Source organism: Oryctolagus cuniculus, chromosome 3 (assembly GCF_964237555.1).
Source record: "Oryctolagus cuniculus chromosome 3, mOryCun1.1, whole genome shotgun sequence".
Taxonomy (NCBI): Eukaryota; Metazoa; Chordata; class Mammalia; order Lagomorpha; family Leporidae; genus Oryctolagus; species Oryctolagus cuniculus.
In genome coordinates this window covers 6,374,071-6,394,151 of record NC_091434.1, presented here as the reverse complement: position 1 = coordinate 6,394,151, position 20,081 = coordinate 6,374,071, and the positions used below count along the sequence as shown (strand labels likewise).

Here is a 20,081-nt window from a genome sequence, read left to right as displayed (position 1 = left end):
TTCCTTTGCCGTTGGTTCACCCTCCAATGGCCGCCGCAGCCGGCGCTCTGTGGCCAGCGTACCATACTGATCCAAAGCCAGGAGCCAGGTGCTTCTCCTGGTCTCCCATGGGATGCAGGGCCCAAGCACTTGGGCCATCCTCCACTGCACTCCCGGGCCACAGCAGAGAGCTGGCCTGGAAGAGGAGCAGCCGGGACAGAATCCGGCGCCCCGACCGGGACTAGAACCCGGTGTGCTGGCACCGCAGGCGGAGGATTAGCCTAGTGAGCCGCGGCACCGGCCTCATCTTTTGTTCTTTACAAAGGAGTTAAAGGAATGGAAAGAACAGAACGGATACACTGGGGATGGAGAGAGGTTCTATAGGGAGTAAACAGAGAAACTTCTCCGTGAACCTAGTGTTATAGTCAAACACACATATGCATTCCTGTGCATAGAGCCAGCACCCAAAATTAACATTTTTCCTGAGAACCACAAGGAAACAAAATAAAGAGATGCGAGCCCTGGGCGGGAGGTTTTGCTGCGGGGAAGCGGAGTGCTGTCTGCCATGTGGGAAGCAGGACTTGTCGGGTGGAAGGTTCTGGAGGCAGGCTTTGGGCTGGAGACATTGGCTGATGTTGGAAAGTTGGGAAAATCCTGCTGCAGCAGCCTGGCCACACAGGGGCCTTTTGGGGGCGGGGGCGGGGGCTGCAGGTGCACGGTGTGTGACTGCTGCTGTTTGGCCCATGCAGGGGAGTGGCCTCAGAATCCTGGCTCTGAAGCCAGCACCCACAGAGAAGCATAAGGCACATCCCACACAGGTTGTTGGGATCCCCAGCCTGGGCCACAGCCGGTCCCAATCAAGGCCCCTCGCCTGGGCTGTCTGTTCAGATGGCAAATATTTGTCCTGACAGCCACACCCCAAGAGTAACCTTGTCCGTGGGCCCTAGGGTCCCCTGGGCTGGCTGTGCAGAGGGGCAGGACGGGCCCAGACACTGTGCAGGCAACAATGGGACCCAGGAGGACTCCACAGGTGGGCTGGCTTCCCGTCTCAGCTCTGCCCTGTGCGGACTGTATCACCCTGGCCTATACTCAGTCTCCCGCCGTTTTCTCACCTGCACAATGGGTATCCGTTGTCGGTCGTGAACTTCTCATAGAGACGACACCAGGAGGGTTGCACTCGTGCATGTGAGCACCGTGCCCCCTCCCAGCCCAACACTCAGTGTGTGGCGGTGTCTCCCGTGCCAGGGAGAGAGGCCGGCCCTGCACGGACCTGGGCCTCCCCTCCTGACTCCTCCTGGGCTCTGGCACTGAGGTCTGAGGACAGCCTGGGGTGGCAGGGAATGGGGGTGTGAAGAGCAGGGGGTAGGGGCGGTGAGGGAAGGGCAGAGGATGGAGGGGGGAGGACATCTACTCCTGTCCTGGGCTCTTGGCTGCGTCCCTGTAGCAAGACAGACAGGAAGCACATGGGTGTCCTTGATGTACGTTACACGGGGTGGGGGCGCTCTCATAAGGAGACAGAGGCCCCAAGAGCGGCTGCACCTGAGTGGTTCAGGCTGAGTTTGTGCAGGGCAGAGAGTGATGGACACTGTGGGGACCTCGGGGGCGTGAGATGCGTGCGGTGGCCTAGCAGGAGCTCGGCAAGACCTGTGTGCTCAGGCCCCTCTCTGTGTCCTGGGCGGGGGGCGGGAGGTCCACACAACAGGCAGGGAGGGCACCGCTCACAGGAGGGCTGGCACCTGCTTCAGAGGCTGGTCCTAGAGCCGGGGCTGCCTCGTGCTGGGTTCCTCAGGCCCACTGCCCGGCCCCTGTTCAATTCCTGGTGAGAAAGCCCTTCCTGCACCTGCCCATGCTCAGACTCCTTCAGCCAAAACTGCTCCATGAGCCAAGGGGCTTTATTTGGGGTGGGGTGTCCTGAACCCCGTGTAGCACAGAGCGCCGTGAGAAGCCCAGGTCCATCTCCCAGGTCGGTCACTCGTGACCTCCGCCTGGGGCCTTCTCTCTGGTACTTTTGAAGATCGCTCGATCTATCTATCCATCTATCTATCAGACAAAGAGAGAGAGATTTTCCATCCCCTGCTTCACTGCCCAGATGACTGCAACAGCCAGGGCTGGGCCAGGCTGAAGCCAGGAGCCAGGAGCTTCCTCCAGGTCTCCCGTGTGGGTAGCAGAGACCCAAACACTTGGGCCATCTTTTGCTGCTTTTCCCAGTCCATTAGCAGGGAACTGGAACCGGAAGTGGAGCAGCCGGGACTCGAGCCCGCGCTCACGTGGGATGCCAGCATCGCAGGCGCAGCTTAACCGGCTGCACACAGCACCAGCCCCCGGGGTCTTCCCTCTGGCCCTCAGTTTGCTCCGCTGTCGAGGGGAACGGAAGTAGCATCCTGCCGGCTGCCGTGAGTCCCGAGTGAGTGACTGTGGGAGGAGGTGGCGCCCAGCATCTAGGAGGTCTCAGTACTGTTCACCGCCACCATCAGCACCGTCATTAGGCCTCCTGTGCCGCCGTGACGGGGGCGGAGTGGAGCAGAGAGCACGCTTAGGTCGGGAAGTCCTTGGACCCTGGGGTTGTCGCGTCCTGCAGAGTTGGACTCAGCGTTGGGCAAGGGCCCTCTGTCCTGTTTCAAGTTGAGAAGGAGCAATGGGGAGCTGCTGATGGTTCGGGCCTGAGGGCTGTGCTGACGGTGATCTATGTGGGACGGCACTTTCTCTCACCTGCCAAGGAGAAAACAGGGGACCCAAGTTTGATGGGAGCAAACAGAGATCTAAGATGAGCCAAGGGATTGTCAGGGTGCCTGATGGTTGCAAAGAACTCGAGGTTGAAAGAATTGCCTTCCAGAGTGCCAAGAAGCACTGTGAACTCTTTCAACTTAGCAGACATCTTTTTAGCATCTTCCGTGTGCCAGCCCAAGGTCATGAGCACTCCTGCAAGGATCTGCAGGGTGGAAGAGGGGGCTGCCCAGGGGCATTGCTGGAACACGCGCCAGGCAAGAGTCAGTGCTGACGGAGGGTTCTTTGGTTCTGTTGTGGGGTGATGCCAAGATAGCTCTGACCGGGCTTTGAAGGGTGAATAGGAGTTTGCCAAGCCCAAGACAAGGGAGTGCTCTGGGCCCCGGGGGGGTGGGCTCTGCAGGAATGGAGCAGGGCATTGGGGAATCAGCAGGGTGTGTGGTCCCCGGGTGGGCATGACCTTGGGTACCAAATTAAGGGCTGGAGCCACGCTCCTGTGGCCTGGAGGTCACTGGGGGGTTTGTGGCTGAGTGGGAAGGTTTGCCCCTTTGTGGAGTAAGACCAGGGACGGGTGAAAGAGCTTCACTCAGACCCGCAGGCCTGAGAAAACCCAGCTCAAGTCCAGGATGGGCCATTTCAGAGTGAGCAGCCTAGGGTCTCTGGGATCCAGGCCCCCTTAGGTGCTGTGTGGTGCAGGCCTGGGGCTGGTGGAGCTCTGCTCACTGTCATGACACATGCCACGTCAGAATGCAGTGACCTGTGCCCTCCACCCAGAGAGGGTGGAATCCACGGGACTTAGCGCGGGCACTGGTGCGGAGCAGGTGCCCCCGGGGCTGGAGGCGCTTACCATGTCACTTACAGATCCTAACTCCGCCCCCTCTTCAACACGGGCTCCGCCTGGGCCAGGATGTGATCCTGACTGTTTACCACTAAATCCCCAGAGCCAAGAGCAGCACTGGGCACAGGAGACATCATCAATAAATGCGTATGGAGTGACTGCATGGTGGGCAGAAGATGTGAGTGAGTGAGTGAGTGCGTGAGTTCTACCCTGGATGAAACCATACGGTGCACCTGACTGCTTGCACTGGGAAGTGTGTAAGTCATGGGGAAAGGCTCTGGGTACACTGGAGGCACGGCCCAGCTGCACAGGTGGTGACAGTGTGATTCCAGTGGAGGGACTTAGGTATTCAAAGCTTCCATCTCCACCTCCACAACACAACCGAGGTTGATGCAAGGGTGAATGGAGGGAGATGTGTTCTGACCACAGAGCCTGCTTAGCACACTTGCAGTCAGCTTCTGTGTTATTTGACTTTTTGTTACTATAACAAAATACCCTAGGCAGCCTAACTTACTAAGAAAAGAGGTGGAGATTCATTGTCCAAAATCAGGTGGCCCCATTGGTCAGTGACTTTGCTGGCAGAGCCCAGTGTTTGCAGAGAGCATGACACGGCAAGAGAGAGGGAGTGTGTCGGTCTGTCTGTCTGTTTATAAAGCCACTAGAATCTAACCCCACGGGGGTGCCACCCTAATGACCTAGTCCAGTCTGATCACTCCCCGAAGGCCAGCACATAGCCGGCTGGAGTTCCTACTCCATGGTTACCATAACTATGACTTTGGGGATTAAACTCCTTCATGAGTTTGGGGACCAAATCATGTGCATAGCATAGCGTGGTTGTGATTACACTGAGGGGCCACCCAGAGGAGACCGGCAGCCACAGCAGGGCTGCTTCCGTGTCCTTTCACGGTTTTTACACGGTGGCCTCTGCTCAGCGGAACAGCCAGTTCTGCCTGGTGCTCCCTCCCTGAGCACCTACCGTGTGCCAGATGTTGAGCCGGGGAGGAGAACAAGCCCGATGGGGTCCCAGCTTGCAGGGGGTTGCATCCAAGCAAGGTAAAGGAGGGTTTGAACAGATAGGCAAATGGATAAGCCAGGAATGTGTCAGGGAGTGGTGAACTGCAGACCGGACATTTAGATAGGAGAGTGACAGACAGGAATGAAGAAACCGGCCAGGGACCTGCCATTGAAGTCCCCCCTGAGCGTGTGGAAGCTACTGGCTGTGCAAACACCAGAGGGAAAGGCCGCTGGGCTGAGTTCCAAGATGGGAGCAAGCTTGGTGTGTGTGGAGGCGGAGGCTGGGCAGGGACCAGGCAGTCGGGCTCGCTTCCATCTTGTTCTAAACGCAGAAGGTGTGCAGCCGGCGGGTGACGTGATTCCCCTGTTAGCGGCAGCTCTGGCAGCTCGCGGAGAACAGCCTGGGAGAGGCAGGGAGCGCAGCGAGGAGGCCCTGGCCGTAGTCAGGTGGGAGACGGTGCCTGGGAACGGCTGGAGGAAGATGAGCCATGTGGGAGAGGCTCGGAGGGGAATGGTGGAAGCTGCACTGGTCAAGTCCCAGGCGCGAGCGGAAGAGGCAGTGAGGAGAGCGTCCAGTTTGATCAGGGTGCCCTTTGCTGGCCCTGCTGGAATGGGGCGGTCCTGACCAAGCACGATGCCACCTGCTGGCGGCGGCTGCGTGGTCCTGAAGCAGGGGTCATGGGAGAGCAGAAAGAGCAAAGGAGACGCAGACTGGCAGCAGCAGGTTTGCGAGAAGCCCCGGCTGTCTGGCCTGCGGTGGCAGGAATTGGCCCTGGGGTCGCCTCCTGCAGCCGCGGCTGATGAGGCCAGCAGGACTCCGGCGGGCACGCGGCGAGACTTCCAGCTGAACGTGTGCACCGTCACCAGGTCCCTCCCGAAAGGCCAGAAAGAGACAAAGTGAGCGGGGGAGAAGCTGGCAGGCGGATGGGTGACGATAGCCGAAGTGTGTGGGAGGAAGCGCTGAGACACTTGACTCCCACCACAGAACCCACAAAAGGGCTCGGGGCCTGATAGCATCAGGGGCCCAGGAGAGGGGCGAAGGCGGGCTAAGAGCAGCAGCCCTGGGGGAAAATCTATTCTGAGAGTTAGACCTGCTCGGTCTGCCCCCACACAGCCAGGGCCTCAGACAACTCGCAGAAGACTGGATGTTTGGTCTCCAGAGAAGGAGAGGCCTAGGGTCACCCGGGCCGGTGAGGCGGGGGACCCCACAAAACAGGGGACTGAGTGACAGTTACTTCCTGCAGGCAGAGCCAGCCGCCTTCCTGGGGCTGCCAACCGGGCCCTCCGCTCCCCTCTAAGCAGGAGGCTGGAGGAGTCTTCTCTGGGAAACCTGACCAGCCCAGGGGCGGAGAGGGAAAGGCATGGCCATCAGACCTCCCGGTGCAGGAGCTCGGTCCCACCCCACCACCCCTGCTGCAACACACAGAGCCAAGGGTCCCAGACCCGAGGGCAGCCAGAGTGGGAGACAGTGTTGTACCAAGTGAACAAGAAGACAAGACATAGGGCAGGCGTTTGGCCTGGTGGTTAAGACAGCCTCATCCCACATCGGAGGACCTGGGTTCGATTCCCAGTTCCTACTCCTGACTCCAGCTTCCTGTCCATGCAGATCCTGGGGGGCAGCAGCAATGGTTAAAGTCCGTGGGTTCCTGCCACCCACATGGGAGACCTGGATGGACGTGTGGCTCTGTCCCGACTATGGCAGGCATTTCGAGTATGAACCAGCAGATGGGCCCTCTCTCTCTCTCTCTCTCTCTCTCTCTCTCTCCCCCCTGTCTTTCAAATAAAAATCAATAATTTTTGAAAGGAACAATTCAGGAAATTCTCAGAACTGAGCAGTTTCTAGGTTGAAAATAACCCCCGTACCCAGTCATGCTTTAAGGAGACACCCTCAACATCAGAAAGTCTCAACGCTGGGTTCAAAGAAAGATCTTTTTTTTTTTTTTTTTTTTTTGACAGGCAGAGTGGACAGTGAGAGAGAGAGAGACAGAGAGAAAGGTCTTCCTTTGCCATCGGTTCACCCTCCAGTGGCTGCCGCGGCTGGCGCACTGCGGCCAGCGCACCGCGCTGATCCGATGGCAGGAACCAGGTGCTTCTCCTGGTCTCCCATGGGGTGCAGGGCCCAAGCACTTGGGCCATCCTCTACTGCACTCCCGGGCCACAGCAGAGAGCTGGCCTGGAAGAGGGGCAACCGGGACAGAATCCGGCACCCCGACCGGGACTAGAACCCGGTGTGCCGGCGCCGCAAGGCAGAGGATTAGCCTAGTGAGCCACGGCGCTGGCCCAAAGAAAGATCTTAAAAGTGCCCAGAGCAGATGGGCTTCACAGCAAAATGGAAATGATGGGAAAAAAAGTCAAATAAATATGGAAGCTAGATAAGTTGAGATGATCTTAGCTGAATAACAGAAAAAAAAAAAGGGAAGAAGTAATGAACGGAGCCTCAGAAACCTTTGGAACACTACCAAAAAATCTAACGTCAGTGTCATTGAAATGCCGGAAGAGAAATAGTATGGGTCTCAAAATACACTTGAAGAAATAATGGATAAAAGCTTCAGGAGTTTGGGAGCTTCCTACTGTCTGCTTCGCTTGTGACAGTTAATACAGCTTTCCTCTGAGAGCGAATGAGGAGAGAAGCCTACAGATTCAAGAAGCTCAGTGACCTCAAACAGTATAAATGCAAGACAGTCCATGTCCAGCCATATCACACTCAGGCCACTAAAGCTAGACAAAGGCAAACCTTCCACGCAAGTAGAGAAAAATGACATATAATGTGCAGAGTAATTCAAATGACCGCTGTTTCTCTTGAGAAACTACAGAGAACAGAAGGCAGGAAACAGTGATTTGAGAAGTGCTATCAATTCAGAATTATATACGCAGTGAACACGTCCTTCCGGAGTGAAGGTGCCATAAAGACGTTCTCAGATGACGGAATACCAAAGACCTGACGCTGCCAGCACACCTGCTCTGTTGGAAGCACCCAAGGAAACACTTGCATATCCTTAATTGGAGCTTGATCATCTGGGTATCCACCCTCAAGAAATGTTAAGTTTTATATTGGGAAGCAATTCTTACATCTGTCTATGATAGTATTTTCATAATCTTGAATCAGGCTGAATTGTTGACAGATTATTCTTCCAAAAGTGAAAAAATGAAGGAAATCCTTTAGAAAGAAATGAAATAATATCAGAAGGTAGCCTGGAAGACTGGAAAGGAAGCAACAGCAATGGTAAATCTCTGAGTCGATGAAATAAATTATTCTTCTCTTTTGGAAAAAAAAAAGTGTCCAGAGCAAAGGAGAGACTAACACCGGTGACGAGGGTCCCCAGAGCCACCCCTCGCTTCAGCGACACGCAGGGAGAACTCCCAGGGCTCCTCATACAACCCTGCTCCCAGCTCTGATCTCTTAGGCTGCCAACATCAGCAGAGAGCAGAGACCCAGGGAACCACGCATACGCTTGGAAGAGTGCTCTCGTGGAGCCACACCGGTCTCTCACTTCCTCCCCAGTGCTCTGTGGCAGCGTGTGTGAAATATGATCTATGCGCAATGCTCACTGGGCACCCAGTGTCCAAGGGTCTAACCGGGGGCTGGTTGTTTAGACACCCTCTGCCTGGAAGGCTCCCAGACTCCAGACCTCCTGCAGGAAAACAGGCAGTCAGCCCAGGCCATATCGTGTGCACAGACAGTACAGGCCGAGCAAGCCTCGCATCCGTTCTGGGAATGGGCGATGGCGGGAGCTGTCCCTGAATCCAAGTTCCCAAGGGCCAACCTTTGCAACCAAGCCCTGATAAGGATAGCACTTCAGGTGTGTGGGGGTTTCTGCACACAGGAGAATCGGAAGAGCTATGCTCCTCAGGAGCCAGCCTGCAAACTGGAGACCACAGAGCAAGGTCTCCAGCGTCCCGAGGAAGACGATTGCAACGTCGAGTTCTGTCAGCGAAGTGTGAGGGTAGAATTTTCAGACATGCAAGGTCTCCAGAAACATATCATCCATTCTTCCTTTCTTGGAAATCTGCTGGAGATGTTGCTGTACTAAAATGAGGCTGTTGGGGCTGGTTAAAGCCCCGGTCTGCAGCACCCACATCCCGTATGGGTGCCGGTTCGAGTCCCGGCTGCTCCACTTCTGATCCAGCTCTCTGCTGTGGCCTGGGAAAGCAGTGGAAGATGGCCCAAGTCCTTGGGCCCCTGCACCCACGTGGGAGACCTGGAAGAAGCTCCTGGCTCCTGGCGTTGCATCAGTGCAGCTCCAGCCGTGTGGCCATTTGGGGAGTGATCCAGTGGGTCGACGACCTCTCTGCATCTGCCTCTCTGTAACTCTGCCTTTCAAATAAATAAATAAATCGTTAAAAAATGAAAATAAATAAAATAAGGGTGTTACTGCGGTTTGGGAAATAGCCTGGCTGTTCCTAGAAGGCCCATGTAATGGAGGCTTGGTCCCCCAAATCTATGTTAATGGTCTTTGGCTAATGAGTCTTGAGCACAGAGGAAGGCCTGCCCTTGGAAGGAAGTTCCTGGGAGGTGAGTTATTTAAGCTGTGTTCTGCTTAGCTTCCTCTCTGCTTCCTGGCTCTCCATGTGAGTCTCTCTCTGCTTGTTTCCGTTGCCCTCATCGGACCTGACACTGATGAGGCTGCTCAGTCTCGGATTGTGACCCTCCAAATTGTGAGCAAAAGCAAAACTTCAAGTCTATGCAGCTGTCCTCAGGTGTTTGTTGTAATAATAGAAAGCTGACTGAACACGTGTGAGACAAGGGAGAGGAAGATTTGAGATATAAGAAGCAGGACCTGGTTGGGGGGGGGGATGAGAGGGAGAGGAGAGAGAGATTGATGGGTTCCTGGATGATAGAGCAGAAAAGCCCCCAAGGAAAACTTCTCTGTCAGGCCTGGAGACCACTGGTTCCGAGAACAGAAGTCCCTGGGGATCTTTGAGAGGCTCCCACAGGGTGAAAGCGCTTGGTCACACAGAAAAGAGAGTTACAACCCAGAGGAGAGTCAGGACCAGCGAAAACACCATGGCAATTGTTAACTCCAGGAAAAACAGAAAGTTGTACAGAGAAAGAAAATCACTCAGAGTTGGTCTGCAAATAGCATTTCTGTAGTCATAGTAACATACACAGTGAGTGCTTATCTGGCCAAAATTATGATATAATGATTGAAAGGACTGAAATTATGCATTGATAGGGAGTGAGGGGGCTGGAAAGACAGGCTGTGTGTGAGAAGTCAACTATTATTTTCCATAGTGGAAAGTCAATATGTAATAGGAAACATATAAAATAGAAACATCATGAAGCGGTATCCTAAATATGTTTTTTGAAAATACGGAGTAAAATTCTAGAAGAATCCATGAAGAGAGTTGAAATTAGTTGTGTCTAGGAAGCAGGACAGAGGGAAGTGGGGCTGGAGGGATGTTATTGTTTACAGAAATCTTACAGAACAACTTGGTTTTCTCAATTGTTGCTACAAATAAAGAATAAAAATTTTAAATTAAGTGAGATGTAAATTAAAAGTGAAGAAGGAAGGAAAAGAGAAAGAAAGGGAAATGAGGTAGGGAGGAGGAGGGGAGAGAGCAGAGGAGGAAGACGGAGGGAGGGGAAATGGGAAACGACCACTTGGGCTGTGTGTTCTGGCCAGGCCACCTCTGGTTATTCCAGGCACGGACCCTGCAGAGAAGCGTAGCCAGGAGCAGAGGGATCTGGGGCGCTGCACACAGACTCAGGGCTCAGTCTGGGGGTGATGGTTAGGGACCCAGAACACAGGGGTAGCTGGATGTGTGAATGAATAACTCCTGCCTCTCTCCAGTCCTGCAGCTGATCAAGTCGCAGAAGTTTCTGAACAAGTTGGTGATTCTGGTGGAAACGGAGAAGGAAAAGATCCAGCGGAAGGAATACGTCTTTGCTGACTCCAAAGTAAGGGACCCCAACCTCCGACAAGGGCCCGAGAGCACGTGAGGGGCATGTGGGGTGCACATCGCTAGCTCACCCAGTTCTCCTGCAAAAACCCATTTCACAGCAGGGAAAGCTGAGCTCAGAGAGGTGGAGGACCGTGTGTTCCCGGTCAGCAGGGATCCGTCGTCATGGCTGTGGCCGTCCTGCCCGTGTGTGCCAACCAGTCTGCCAGGCTGCCTGCAGAGCAAGAGGGGCAGCTCTGAGCCCAGGGTCGCGGGGAGACTTGGCCTTTCTGGGCTGAACTTGGGAGCCCTTTGGGGCACCCTTGGATTTGAACCTGAGTCTGACCAGTGCCCCCTCCCCAAGACATCCGTGTCTACCATTGGCCCACTGTGAGGAAGTAGGTAGCCCCCTGGGGGCTGGCCTCGGGAGAAGGAGGCACTGTGGGCCCCGTGACGGACCCAGGCGGGCCCCTGGCTGTCCCAGCGGGGGTCAGTGTGATTGCTCACTCAGCAGTCCCTGCATGGCGGCCTCACTGTTTGTGCACCTCTGTGCAGCTGGTGTGAGACGGTGAGGGGGGATCGCAGAGCAGTGAGGGCGCCCGTCACAGGAGCGCTGGCTGACCCCAGCTGCTGGACACTTCTGCAAGACTGAGGGCCTGCAGGTGCTCCTGCTTCCGTGTGCCCGGGGGATGAATGGCCGGGCAAAGTCGGGGGGAGGGACATGTGCCGAGAGGGATGCGGTGCCCAGAGCTGGCAGCAACCACAGAAGAGGCTGCAAGAAACACAGTGCGGGCTGGATGGGTGGGGAGAAGAAGAGAAAGAGCACCCAGCCAGGCACCGTGGCAGGCGGTGCGCACAGGTGCAAACCCCAGGAGCTCCGCCCACTGCTGCAAGCTCTGGGGGTTGCGATCCTGAATCTGAGGCACCCCCACCATGACTGCATCCCCTGGGGGCTGCCAGCTTCACAGCGGATGTGCAGTCGTGAGGCTGGGTCCCAGGGAAGTGCGGCCTTAGAAACAGGCAAACGTTGGTCCTTTCCGATGGCACAACCTGAAATGTTGTGTGCTCTCGCTTAAAGTCAGCCAACCCTGTGGTCTGCAACCGAGGACAAGACCAAGCCTGGTCTGGGCTCCTCTGAGGACCTGGAGACCGTGAAGGAAGCTAGGTCGCTTTGTATACTCTGTTTGTTTTAATTAATTTCTTTAATGTACATTTTCCCTTTATTCCATAAGTAATCTCTTCTAACTGGTGGAAAAGCAGCTAGTCCAAATAAGCACCTTTAAAATCACAATTCCCATGGGCCTGGATTACAGCTTTTCAGATATTTTTGACAAATAAAACGGCAATGATGCCATTCACACTGTGTGTGCAAGTAGCTTTTGGTACTTAATGGTAGGTCGTGACCGTCTGGCCGTGGTGACAAAGCGTGCTGCGCCGTAATTGCGCCCCGTTCTAGCTTATGGAGAGCCCCTGTGACTGCACGTGCAGCTCCTTCAGTATTGCAGAACGCGTGGGGGGCCCGGCAGGGCTGGATCTCGGTGCAGGGAATGACAGGGTCGGAGAAGCCGCCTGCCTTCAGGGCTTTGGACGCCTGCGTGCAGGTTGCTGTCCTGGAAGCTGGCTCTGCTGCCCGCTGTTCTCAGTTTGCGGGGAGCTGCCCAAGTCCTCTGCAGGGGTATGGGCGAGGCGGGGAGGGGCAGGGCGGAGGCCTGGCTCAGTCTGTGTCCCTTCGTCCCCAGAAGAGAGAAGGCTTCTGCCAGCTGCTGCAGCAGATGAAGAACAAGCACTCGGAGCAGCCCGAGCCCGACATGATCACCATCTTCATCGGCACCTGGAACATGGGTGGGTCCCGCGCCTCCCTCCTCCCGCGCTCCCGCCTCGCTGCCCCAGCCCCCAGCCCCCCCCTCTCTGGAACTGCACCCTTTCCCAGCAACAATGACCATGACCCGGGGTAAGAGGAAGGCGCTGTGGGGCTGCTGGCCCCTAGGGGGAGCTGGCGGAGGCTCCGCCGGTCTGCAGGGGCAGCCTTAGGTGCGGAGGCCGAGTGCGCAGGGGAAGGGGCTCAGGCCCGCTGCCGGCCCTGGGAAGCAAACCCCAGGGCCCAGGCCTTGCGAGAAAGAGGTCCACCCCAGAGGGGCCGCCAGACGCCTCCAGAGGCACAGGGGAGGGTGGGGAGGAGAGAGTGCGCACCCAGCTACATTTGAATTTCATGACAACAAACGAGTTTTTAGGATAGGTGTTCAGCCAGAAATAAGTTAATAAATAAACAACCAGTGCTGTGGCGCAGCAGGGTAAACTGGCCTGCAGAGCTGGTATCCATGTGGGTGCCAGTTCGAGTCCCGGCTGCTCCGCTTCTGCTCCAGCTCCCTGGGAAAGCAGCAGAAGACGGCCCCAGTCCCTGGGCTCTTGCACCTACGTGGGAGACCCAGAAGAAACTCCTGGCTCTGGCTTCAGTCTGGCCCAGCTCTGGCTGTTGTGGCCATTTAGGGAGTGAACCACTGGCTGGAAGCTCGCTCTCTCTCTCTCTCTCTCTCTCTGTTTCTTTCTCTGCAACTCTACCTTTGAGATAAATAAAATAAATCTTTAAAAAAATCAGTAAATACTAAATGTATATGCTGAATATGCATCATGTATCATGCCAAATGTATATACTACATGTGTAGAAACTTCCAAAAGTTTGTGGAAGAATGGGATTAAAAGCTAAGTTTATTTTGGTGCAGGAAAATCTTGAAATCCATACATAGTTTTATATCAAATGCATTTTCCATGAACTTTTTAAAGATCTTTTATTTTATACAATAAATCTACTACATATAAATTATATTAAATACTATCTTAGTCTAAGTATTGAGCTGGAAATACGTAAGTAGATAGAACATGTTAAACCTGAATCTCAGATACATAGCGATGGCTGTGTCAGCCTAAATGACCAAAGAAACAATCAGCAGAGAGAGAGAGAGAGAGAGAGAGAGCGTCTACAGGATACTGCCATTCACTGGGGCCTAGCAGACCTTGCGGTGGGAACACGCATGTCACAGCGGCCATGAGTGTGTTCAAACAGGCTGAGGCAGGGCAAAGTTTCCGAAGGCACAGACGAGGAGGTTGCGTCAGACAGTTTGACATGATGCCCTTTGGCCACGGTGACTAACGAGCAGGGTGACATTGGGGGTTAGGCTGGGCAGATGTCCTGGAGGGGGACGCTCTGTCTCAGGTGGCCGCTCTGCCAGAGGCTTCGCGGCGCTCACTCAGAGGCAACCACCCGTGAGAACCCTCTCTTTCTAAGCACCCAGATTGTTTTAAGCGTTGACACAGACAACTTCATTTTGATTCTGATAATATTTTTTAAAAAGAATTATTTATTTATTTGAAAGGACGTGAGAGAGAGAGAGATCTTCTACCTGCTGGTTCAGCCCCCAAATGACTCCAAAGGCTGGGGCCGGGCCAGGTAGAAGCCAGGAGCCAGGAGCTTCGTTCGGGTCTCCCACATGAGTAATAGGGGTCCAAGTACTGTACCATCTTCCACTGCTTTGCCAGGTGCACTAGCAGGGAGCTGGATCAGAAGTGGAGCAGCTGGGACTTGAACCAGTGCTGATTTGGGATGCTGGTGTCACAGGCAGCAGCTTAACCCACTGTGCCACAACACCAGCCCCTGATTCTGGCGAATTTCACTTTGCTGCCACATCCCACCTGTTGCTCAAGCGCTGTCCTCTGAGAGTGTTGCTGATCAGTCACCTTGCAGCTGGATTGGGACCGTCCGTCATTCCCGGGATGAGGTCGTCCTGGGTGTTGGTCTGGTCTGGTCCCACACTGGGAGGGAAGTGGGGACAACCAAGGGACGATGTCAAAGCCCCTTCGCCACATCTGAGCGGTGGAGAGGTTCAGGAGAGGTTCTCGGCCGAGGCTGCCAGGAGCTCGCTGTCACGTTGAACTTCCGTACTGCAGGGCACAGTTGCCAATAAAGCACTGGGTCAGTGCTATTTTGTTAGGAGCTGGACTTTGCAGGTTTTTAACAGGCAGCAGGAACAAAGTTGAAAACAGAAAATATTCAACAGAACCAGTAAGGGCGTAACAAATCCAGTGTGCATAATAGTTGTGATTCAAGAAACAGACATACTTTTTCTATAGTAACAATTTGTCCAAAAATAATTAAAGAAAAAGCTATTTATTTGTAAAGTTAATTCAATTTGTTCAGAAAACTGAATTTGAGAGTACTTGTTAGAGTTTTTCCCTGTGGATCTGACTATAAAATTTTTGGAGAAAAATTGAAACATGAACGACAAAACACTTAAAGTAGTTAAAATTTTGAAGAGAGTCCAGCAATTGACAAGAAAGTATAGCTGTTCTGATTTCATACATCATAACAATCATAACCAACAGTTTCTTACCACGAACACTAGAATTTTATACATTTTATATAATCTTTAGAACATTCACATCAATAACATAGCCAAATAAGTGTAACTTGAAGATTTAGCATCAAAGGTTTAAGACATCTGATAAGAATAAGGTCACATCCTTTCAGTCTCTCCCTCTTTGTCTGTTATCTCTGACTTTCAAATTGAAAGGTCTGATATGATATTAAACAGCAGTTAAATAAAATAGCAAGTTACAGAAGATTAAATTATGGTAGGAAATCATAAATATACTTTTTTAAAATAAACTTTTTTAAGATTTATTTTATTTATTTGAAAGAGTTACAGAGAGAAGTAGAAACAGAGAAAGAGAGGGATCTTCCATCTGCTGGTTCACTCCCTAAATGACCACAGCAACCAGAGCTGAGTCGATCTGAAGCCAGGAGCCAGGAGCTTCTTCCGGATTGTCCGCCATGGGTGCAGGGGCCCGAGCATATGGGCCATCTTCTGCTGCTTTCCCAGGTGCATTAGCAGGGAGCTGGATTGGAAGTAGAGCAGCCAGGACTTGAACCGGCGCCCATATGGGATGCCAATCTTGCAGGCCAGGGCTCTAACCCACTAAGCCAGAGCGCTGGCCCCTGAATATACGTTTTTAAAAGAAGCGCTCCGTACTGTGTGTGGATACACCTGTGGTGAAGTATACATTCTTGACTGCGGGGAGACACACCAGCTTCAGAATGGTAGGTGAGTTCAGGGGCAGGAAGGGAGAGGGAGGGTGCGGGAGAAGGACCAGGAGGAGAAGTGTGCCAGGGAGGAGTACAAAAGAGTAGCATTTTATTTCTCTAAAAATCAGGAGCAAATGTGGCAAAATATGTGAAATATGTATATCTGAAATATTTTGTAATTAGGAAGAACTTTAATGGGCACATAGGGTATACCAAATAATAACTAATTCCTCACACTACAAAAATGTATCAACTGATTACATATTATTTAGGCCACACAAAGGTATGTACATACATTAGAGCATTGATAAATAAGATTCAAAAATAAATTTTAAAATGCACAATTAAAAAAATAATAAGGTCACACATCATTGTGAAGATGTGGTCATTCATTTAAATAGAGTGGTTTAATCAGATTTAACCCGAATTGCAAGATGAGCCTTGAGAAGGCTTCAAAAGCAAATAGATCTCAACAAACAAAAACAAAGCCCCTTTTATGATTTGGTCCTTGCTAAGTAACCAAAACCCAGTAGAGACACTAGAAAGCACAAGAAGCTGCGATAACGGAACACAGTCATCTTTGCTCCCCAGGCCAGGGCCTGTACATCTTCATTAAAAACTAATCACTATTTAAAAACGTCAATTAAACATAGAGAATTAAATTCTGCTTTATATTCGTGTATCATTGCTTGATTTTGAGAAACCTATAAACTAGGCTTTTCTTTTTTTTTTTTTAAGAGTTTATTTATTTGAGAGAGTTGTGGAGGGAGGGAGAGAGCGGATAGCTTCCGCCTCCCCGAGACGCTGTCTGCGACAGTCACGCCACAGCCTCGCTTGTCTTCATCTCCTGTCTGAGTGATGCAGTCACTCTAGCTCGGAACAAAAACCTAGCACTGAAGTCTGTCTCGACAGCCCCGGCGTGCTGTGCCCTCACGGGCAGCTCTTAGCCTTGGCTGAGACACCCCCAGAGAGCCTGGGGTCACACCCGCCTCTGGCTCCTAACCCGCACTTCCGCCAATGCGGACCCTGGGGAGCCAGGGTGAGGGCTCGGGTCCCCGAGTCCCTGCCAGTCCTGTGGGACTTGGGTCGAGTCTCATCCTCTCCCAGCTGGCGCAGACGTCTGGGCAGGGAATCACAGCTGAGGACTCCCCCGCCCTCTCTCTCACTGTCTCTCAGATACATAGATAAAAAACTGTAAAATCTATAGCCTCATAATTTTTCACAGGGAGAGGGAGAGAGGGAGAGAGGGAGAGGGAGAGATGGAGAGAGGGAGAAGGGGAGAGAGAGGAGACTCCCTAAAGAATAAAATGTATTTGGGAATACCAGAGCATTGCAATAGAAATTCTGAAATAAATATTCCTTTGAAAATCTCGGGACCGGCACTGTTGCATAGCAGGTAAAGCCACCGCCTGTGATGCCGGCATCCCATATGGGCACCCGTTAGAGTCCTGGCTGATCCACTTCCAATCCAGTTCCCTGATAAAGCTCTTGGGAAAACAGTGGAAGACAGCCCAAGTCCTTGTCCCTGCACCCACGTGGGAGACCTGGAAGAAGCTCCTGGCTCCTGGCTTCAGCCTGGCCCAACCTGGTTGTTGCAGCCTTTTGGGGAGTGAACCAGTGGATGGAAGATCTCTTTCCTTCTCTCTCTCCCTCTCTGTAATTCTACCTTTCAAATAAATAAATAAAATTTAAAAACAAAACAACAACAAAAGAGCACAATTATCACATGATCTAGCAATTCTACTACTTGGAATATATCTAAAATAATTGAAAAGAAAAGAAAACCTCACTGAGTGCTGTTCATTGTGTTATTTTAGGTGGACAACATGGGACATACTTTGTCTAAAAACTCCCCATTGTCCCAAGCAGAGTCAGGCGCTTCCCGACCCTGACATAGCTGGTGGAGAGAATGGGAGGAGGCGGCCTGGGACTTGGGCTCAGCGTCCTGTGCAGGCTCCTGGTCCTGGATGCACAAGGCGCCAGCCTCCCTCAGCCCGGCCACGTCCAGGGTGGCCCAGGGCCTGCAACAGCACTGAAACAGAGCCCTGGCCAGTGCCCATGTCCCCTTCTGTCCTTTCCCGCATCTCTTATTGGCCCCTGATTTCCTCAGCTCTCTCGCTTGTGGGTGCTTGCACACAGGTGCACGTGTTTCCCATGTTTCCACTGTGAGCCGTGAGTTCTTTTGACATAGTCAGGGCCATCCCGTTGCACAACAGCAGGGGGCGCCCCACCCGCAGAAGGCGTGAGGGAGGAGCTGCGACATGTGGGCGGGGCCTCAAGGAGCTCAGACTCCCACTGTGGGTTCACTGGGGAGTAGAACTCAGCCATGGTCAAGGCAACTGCACTTCCTGGCTTCTTAGCACCTGCGAGCCAAGCTGATCTCTTTGGAGAGAGGTCAGGGCCCTTGCAAGGAGGGGTGGACCTCCCTTCATCCCTGGCCTGAGCCGCTCTTGCCCATTCTTCTAAACAGGAATGGAGAGGGATTTGCACGCTCTTCCCTTCTCCCTGGCTGGCGCCTACACATCCTCCGCCCTCCGTGGGGAGCCCTTCTTTTGCCAGCAAGGAAGCCGCTGCTCTCTCCATCCTGAGCTTCTCGGCTCACCTGCCTCCTTCCCAATAGAGTGTGTGTCCGCTGAGGGACAGGAGGGAGCCTCCATTGCTCTGTGGTCCCTAAGCGTAGGACAGTGTCTGCTTAGTGGGAGTCACCTCCCGGGGGCTGCGGGCACTGAGCTCTCCCTGTCACTGCGCTTGCTTGAGGGGTTTGTGCTTTGCCTGCTGTCTGTTGTGGATGCCCCTGGATGTGCCTCTGACTCACTTGGTGTCGGGTTTTGCTGTTGAAGGTAACGCACCCCCTCCCAAGAAGATCACGTCCTGGTTTCTCTCCAAGGGGCAGGGAAAGACGCGGGACGACACCGCCGACTACATCCCCCACGACATCTACGTGATCGGCACCCAGGAGGACCCCCTGGGGGAGAAGGAGTGGCTGGAGATACTCAGGCACTCCCTGCAAGAAATCACCAGCATGACCTTTAAAACAGTGAGCAGCTGCCCCCAGCCTGCGGGCCGGGCCGGGCCGGGCCGGGCCGGGGGGCTCCGGGGGAGGGCTCTCGGAGGCCAGGGCAGCCTCAGGCTGTCAGCTCTCCACTTCTAAAGGTGTCTGGCAGCCCAGTGGTCCCCCCACTTCTGGGTCCAGAGAGATCACTGTATTCAGAACTCAATGGGGCTCGTAGGCCATTCCTGCAAACTCCACCTCCCCACCGCCTGGCTTGCAGGGGACTCGGACCCCAGTCCCCGTCGTTAGGATGCTCTGCCTCCGTGCTGGCATCGAGGGGCTGGGCTGGGGCTGTGCTCTGGGTTCAGACACCACACCCTGGCCGTCCAGTGCAGCACTGTGCACCCCACCAGGTCGCCATCCACACCCTCTGGAACATCCGCATCGTGGTGCTGGCCAAGCCGGAGCATGAGAACCGCATCAGCCACATCTGCACGGACAACGTGAAGACGGGCATCGCAAACACGCTGGGTAAGCGCAGAGGGGCCCAGCTCGGGGTCTACTTCATCCCGGCAGCTGGGATAACGCTCGGGGCGACGCAGGGCGTCTCTGAAGGTCCTCGGCACACTCAGGGTCTGCACCAGTGCTCTGGGGATCTGGCTGAAATGCGGGTTCTGACTCAGCAGGTCTCGGGTGGAGCTCCCAGGAGGCACTGGGGCTACAAGCAGGTGCAGGGCGCCACGCTGAGGAGCAAGAACCTAGAAGAGGGGTGCAGGGACGTCTGCCAGAAAGGGCCCCTAAGTAACTATCCAGGGCCTCGTGGGCCACGTGCAGCTGGCGGGAAGCATCAGCGGCACAGAAAGTGAGGGTGGGGCTGTGTCCCAGGGGCACGTGAGTCTCAGACGCAGGCTGCAGGCCCCAGGCCCCAGGCCTCTTCAGGTTGCAGCGGGAAGCACTGGTGTCAGAGTCAGGGTCAAGGTCGAGGGAGCAGTGAGCTTCAGAGAACTGAGAGAGGAGCGGCAGGGAGACTGCAGGAGTGTGCGCACCTGTATGTGAGTGTGTGTGCAAGTGTGGGAGTGTGTCTACACGCATGTGCTTGTGTAAATGTGTGGGTGGGGATGAGTGAGCAAGCCTGTTTGGAGGAGTGCACGTTAATGTGAGTCTGTAGGTCAGTATGTGAGTGTGTGCGTAGGTGTGTCCAAGTGTGTGTGTGTGTGCACATGTGTTTGTGGTTGTGTGTCCATGTGTGAATGTGCCACCCTGGGTCTATGAATCTGTGTATCAGTCTATCATGTGAGTGTGTGTGCGTCGTTATGTGAGTTTATATGAATCTGTGTATACGAGCCTTTGCATATGAGTTTCCGAGTACACACGTGTGGGCATGTGCACGAGTGTCCAAGTGTGCCTGTGAGTGTCTGAGAGCACTCTGGGCGTGTGTGCAGGGGGGAATGAGTGTGCAAGTGTGTGCCCAAGCACATGGGTGAGGGTCCAAGTGTGCAGATGATGTGGATGTGATGTGAGCGCATGCAAGTGTGTGTCTGGCGTGTCTCCTGTGTGCATGAGTGTGTATGTGTAGG

At 53.8% G+C, this 20,081-nt stretch overlaps 1 protein-coding gene across 1 annotated transcript in view; it reads left to right on the top strand.

Moving 5' to 3' along the window:
• The window catches only part of INPP5D (inositol polyphosphate-5-phosphatase D), a 141,493-nt gene that overhangs the window by 83,471 nt on the left and 37,941 nt on the right, over positions 1 to 20,081 (top strand). The window contains exons 10-13 of the mRNA XM_070070037.1: positions 10,348 to 10,454; positions 12,175 to 12,277; positions 18,353 to 18,549; positions 18,918 to 19,035. Of these exons, the coding sequence (XP_069926138.1) occupies positions 10,348 to 10,454; positions 12,175 to 12,277; positions 18,353 to 18,549; positions 18,918 to 19,035 (525 nt within the window). The remainder of the gene's footprint in view (positions 1 to 10,347; positions 10,455 to 12,174; positions 12,278 to 18,352; positions 18,550 to 18,917; positions 19,036 to 20,081) is intronic.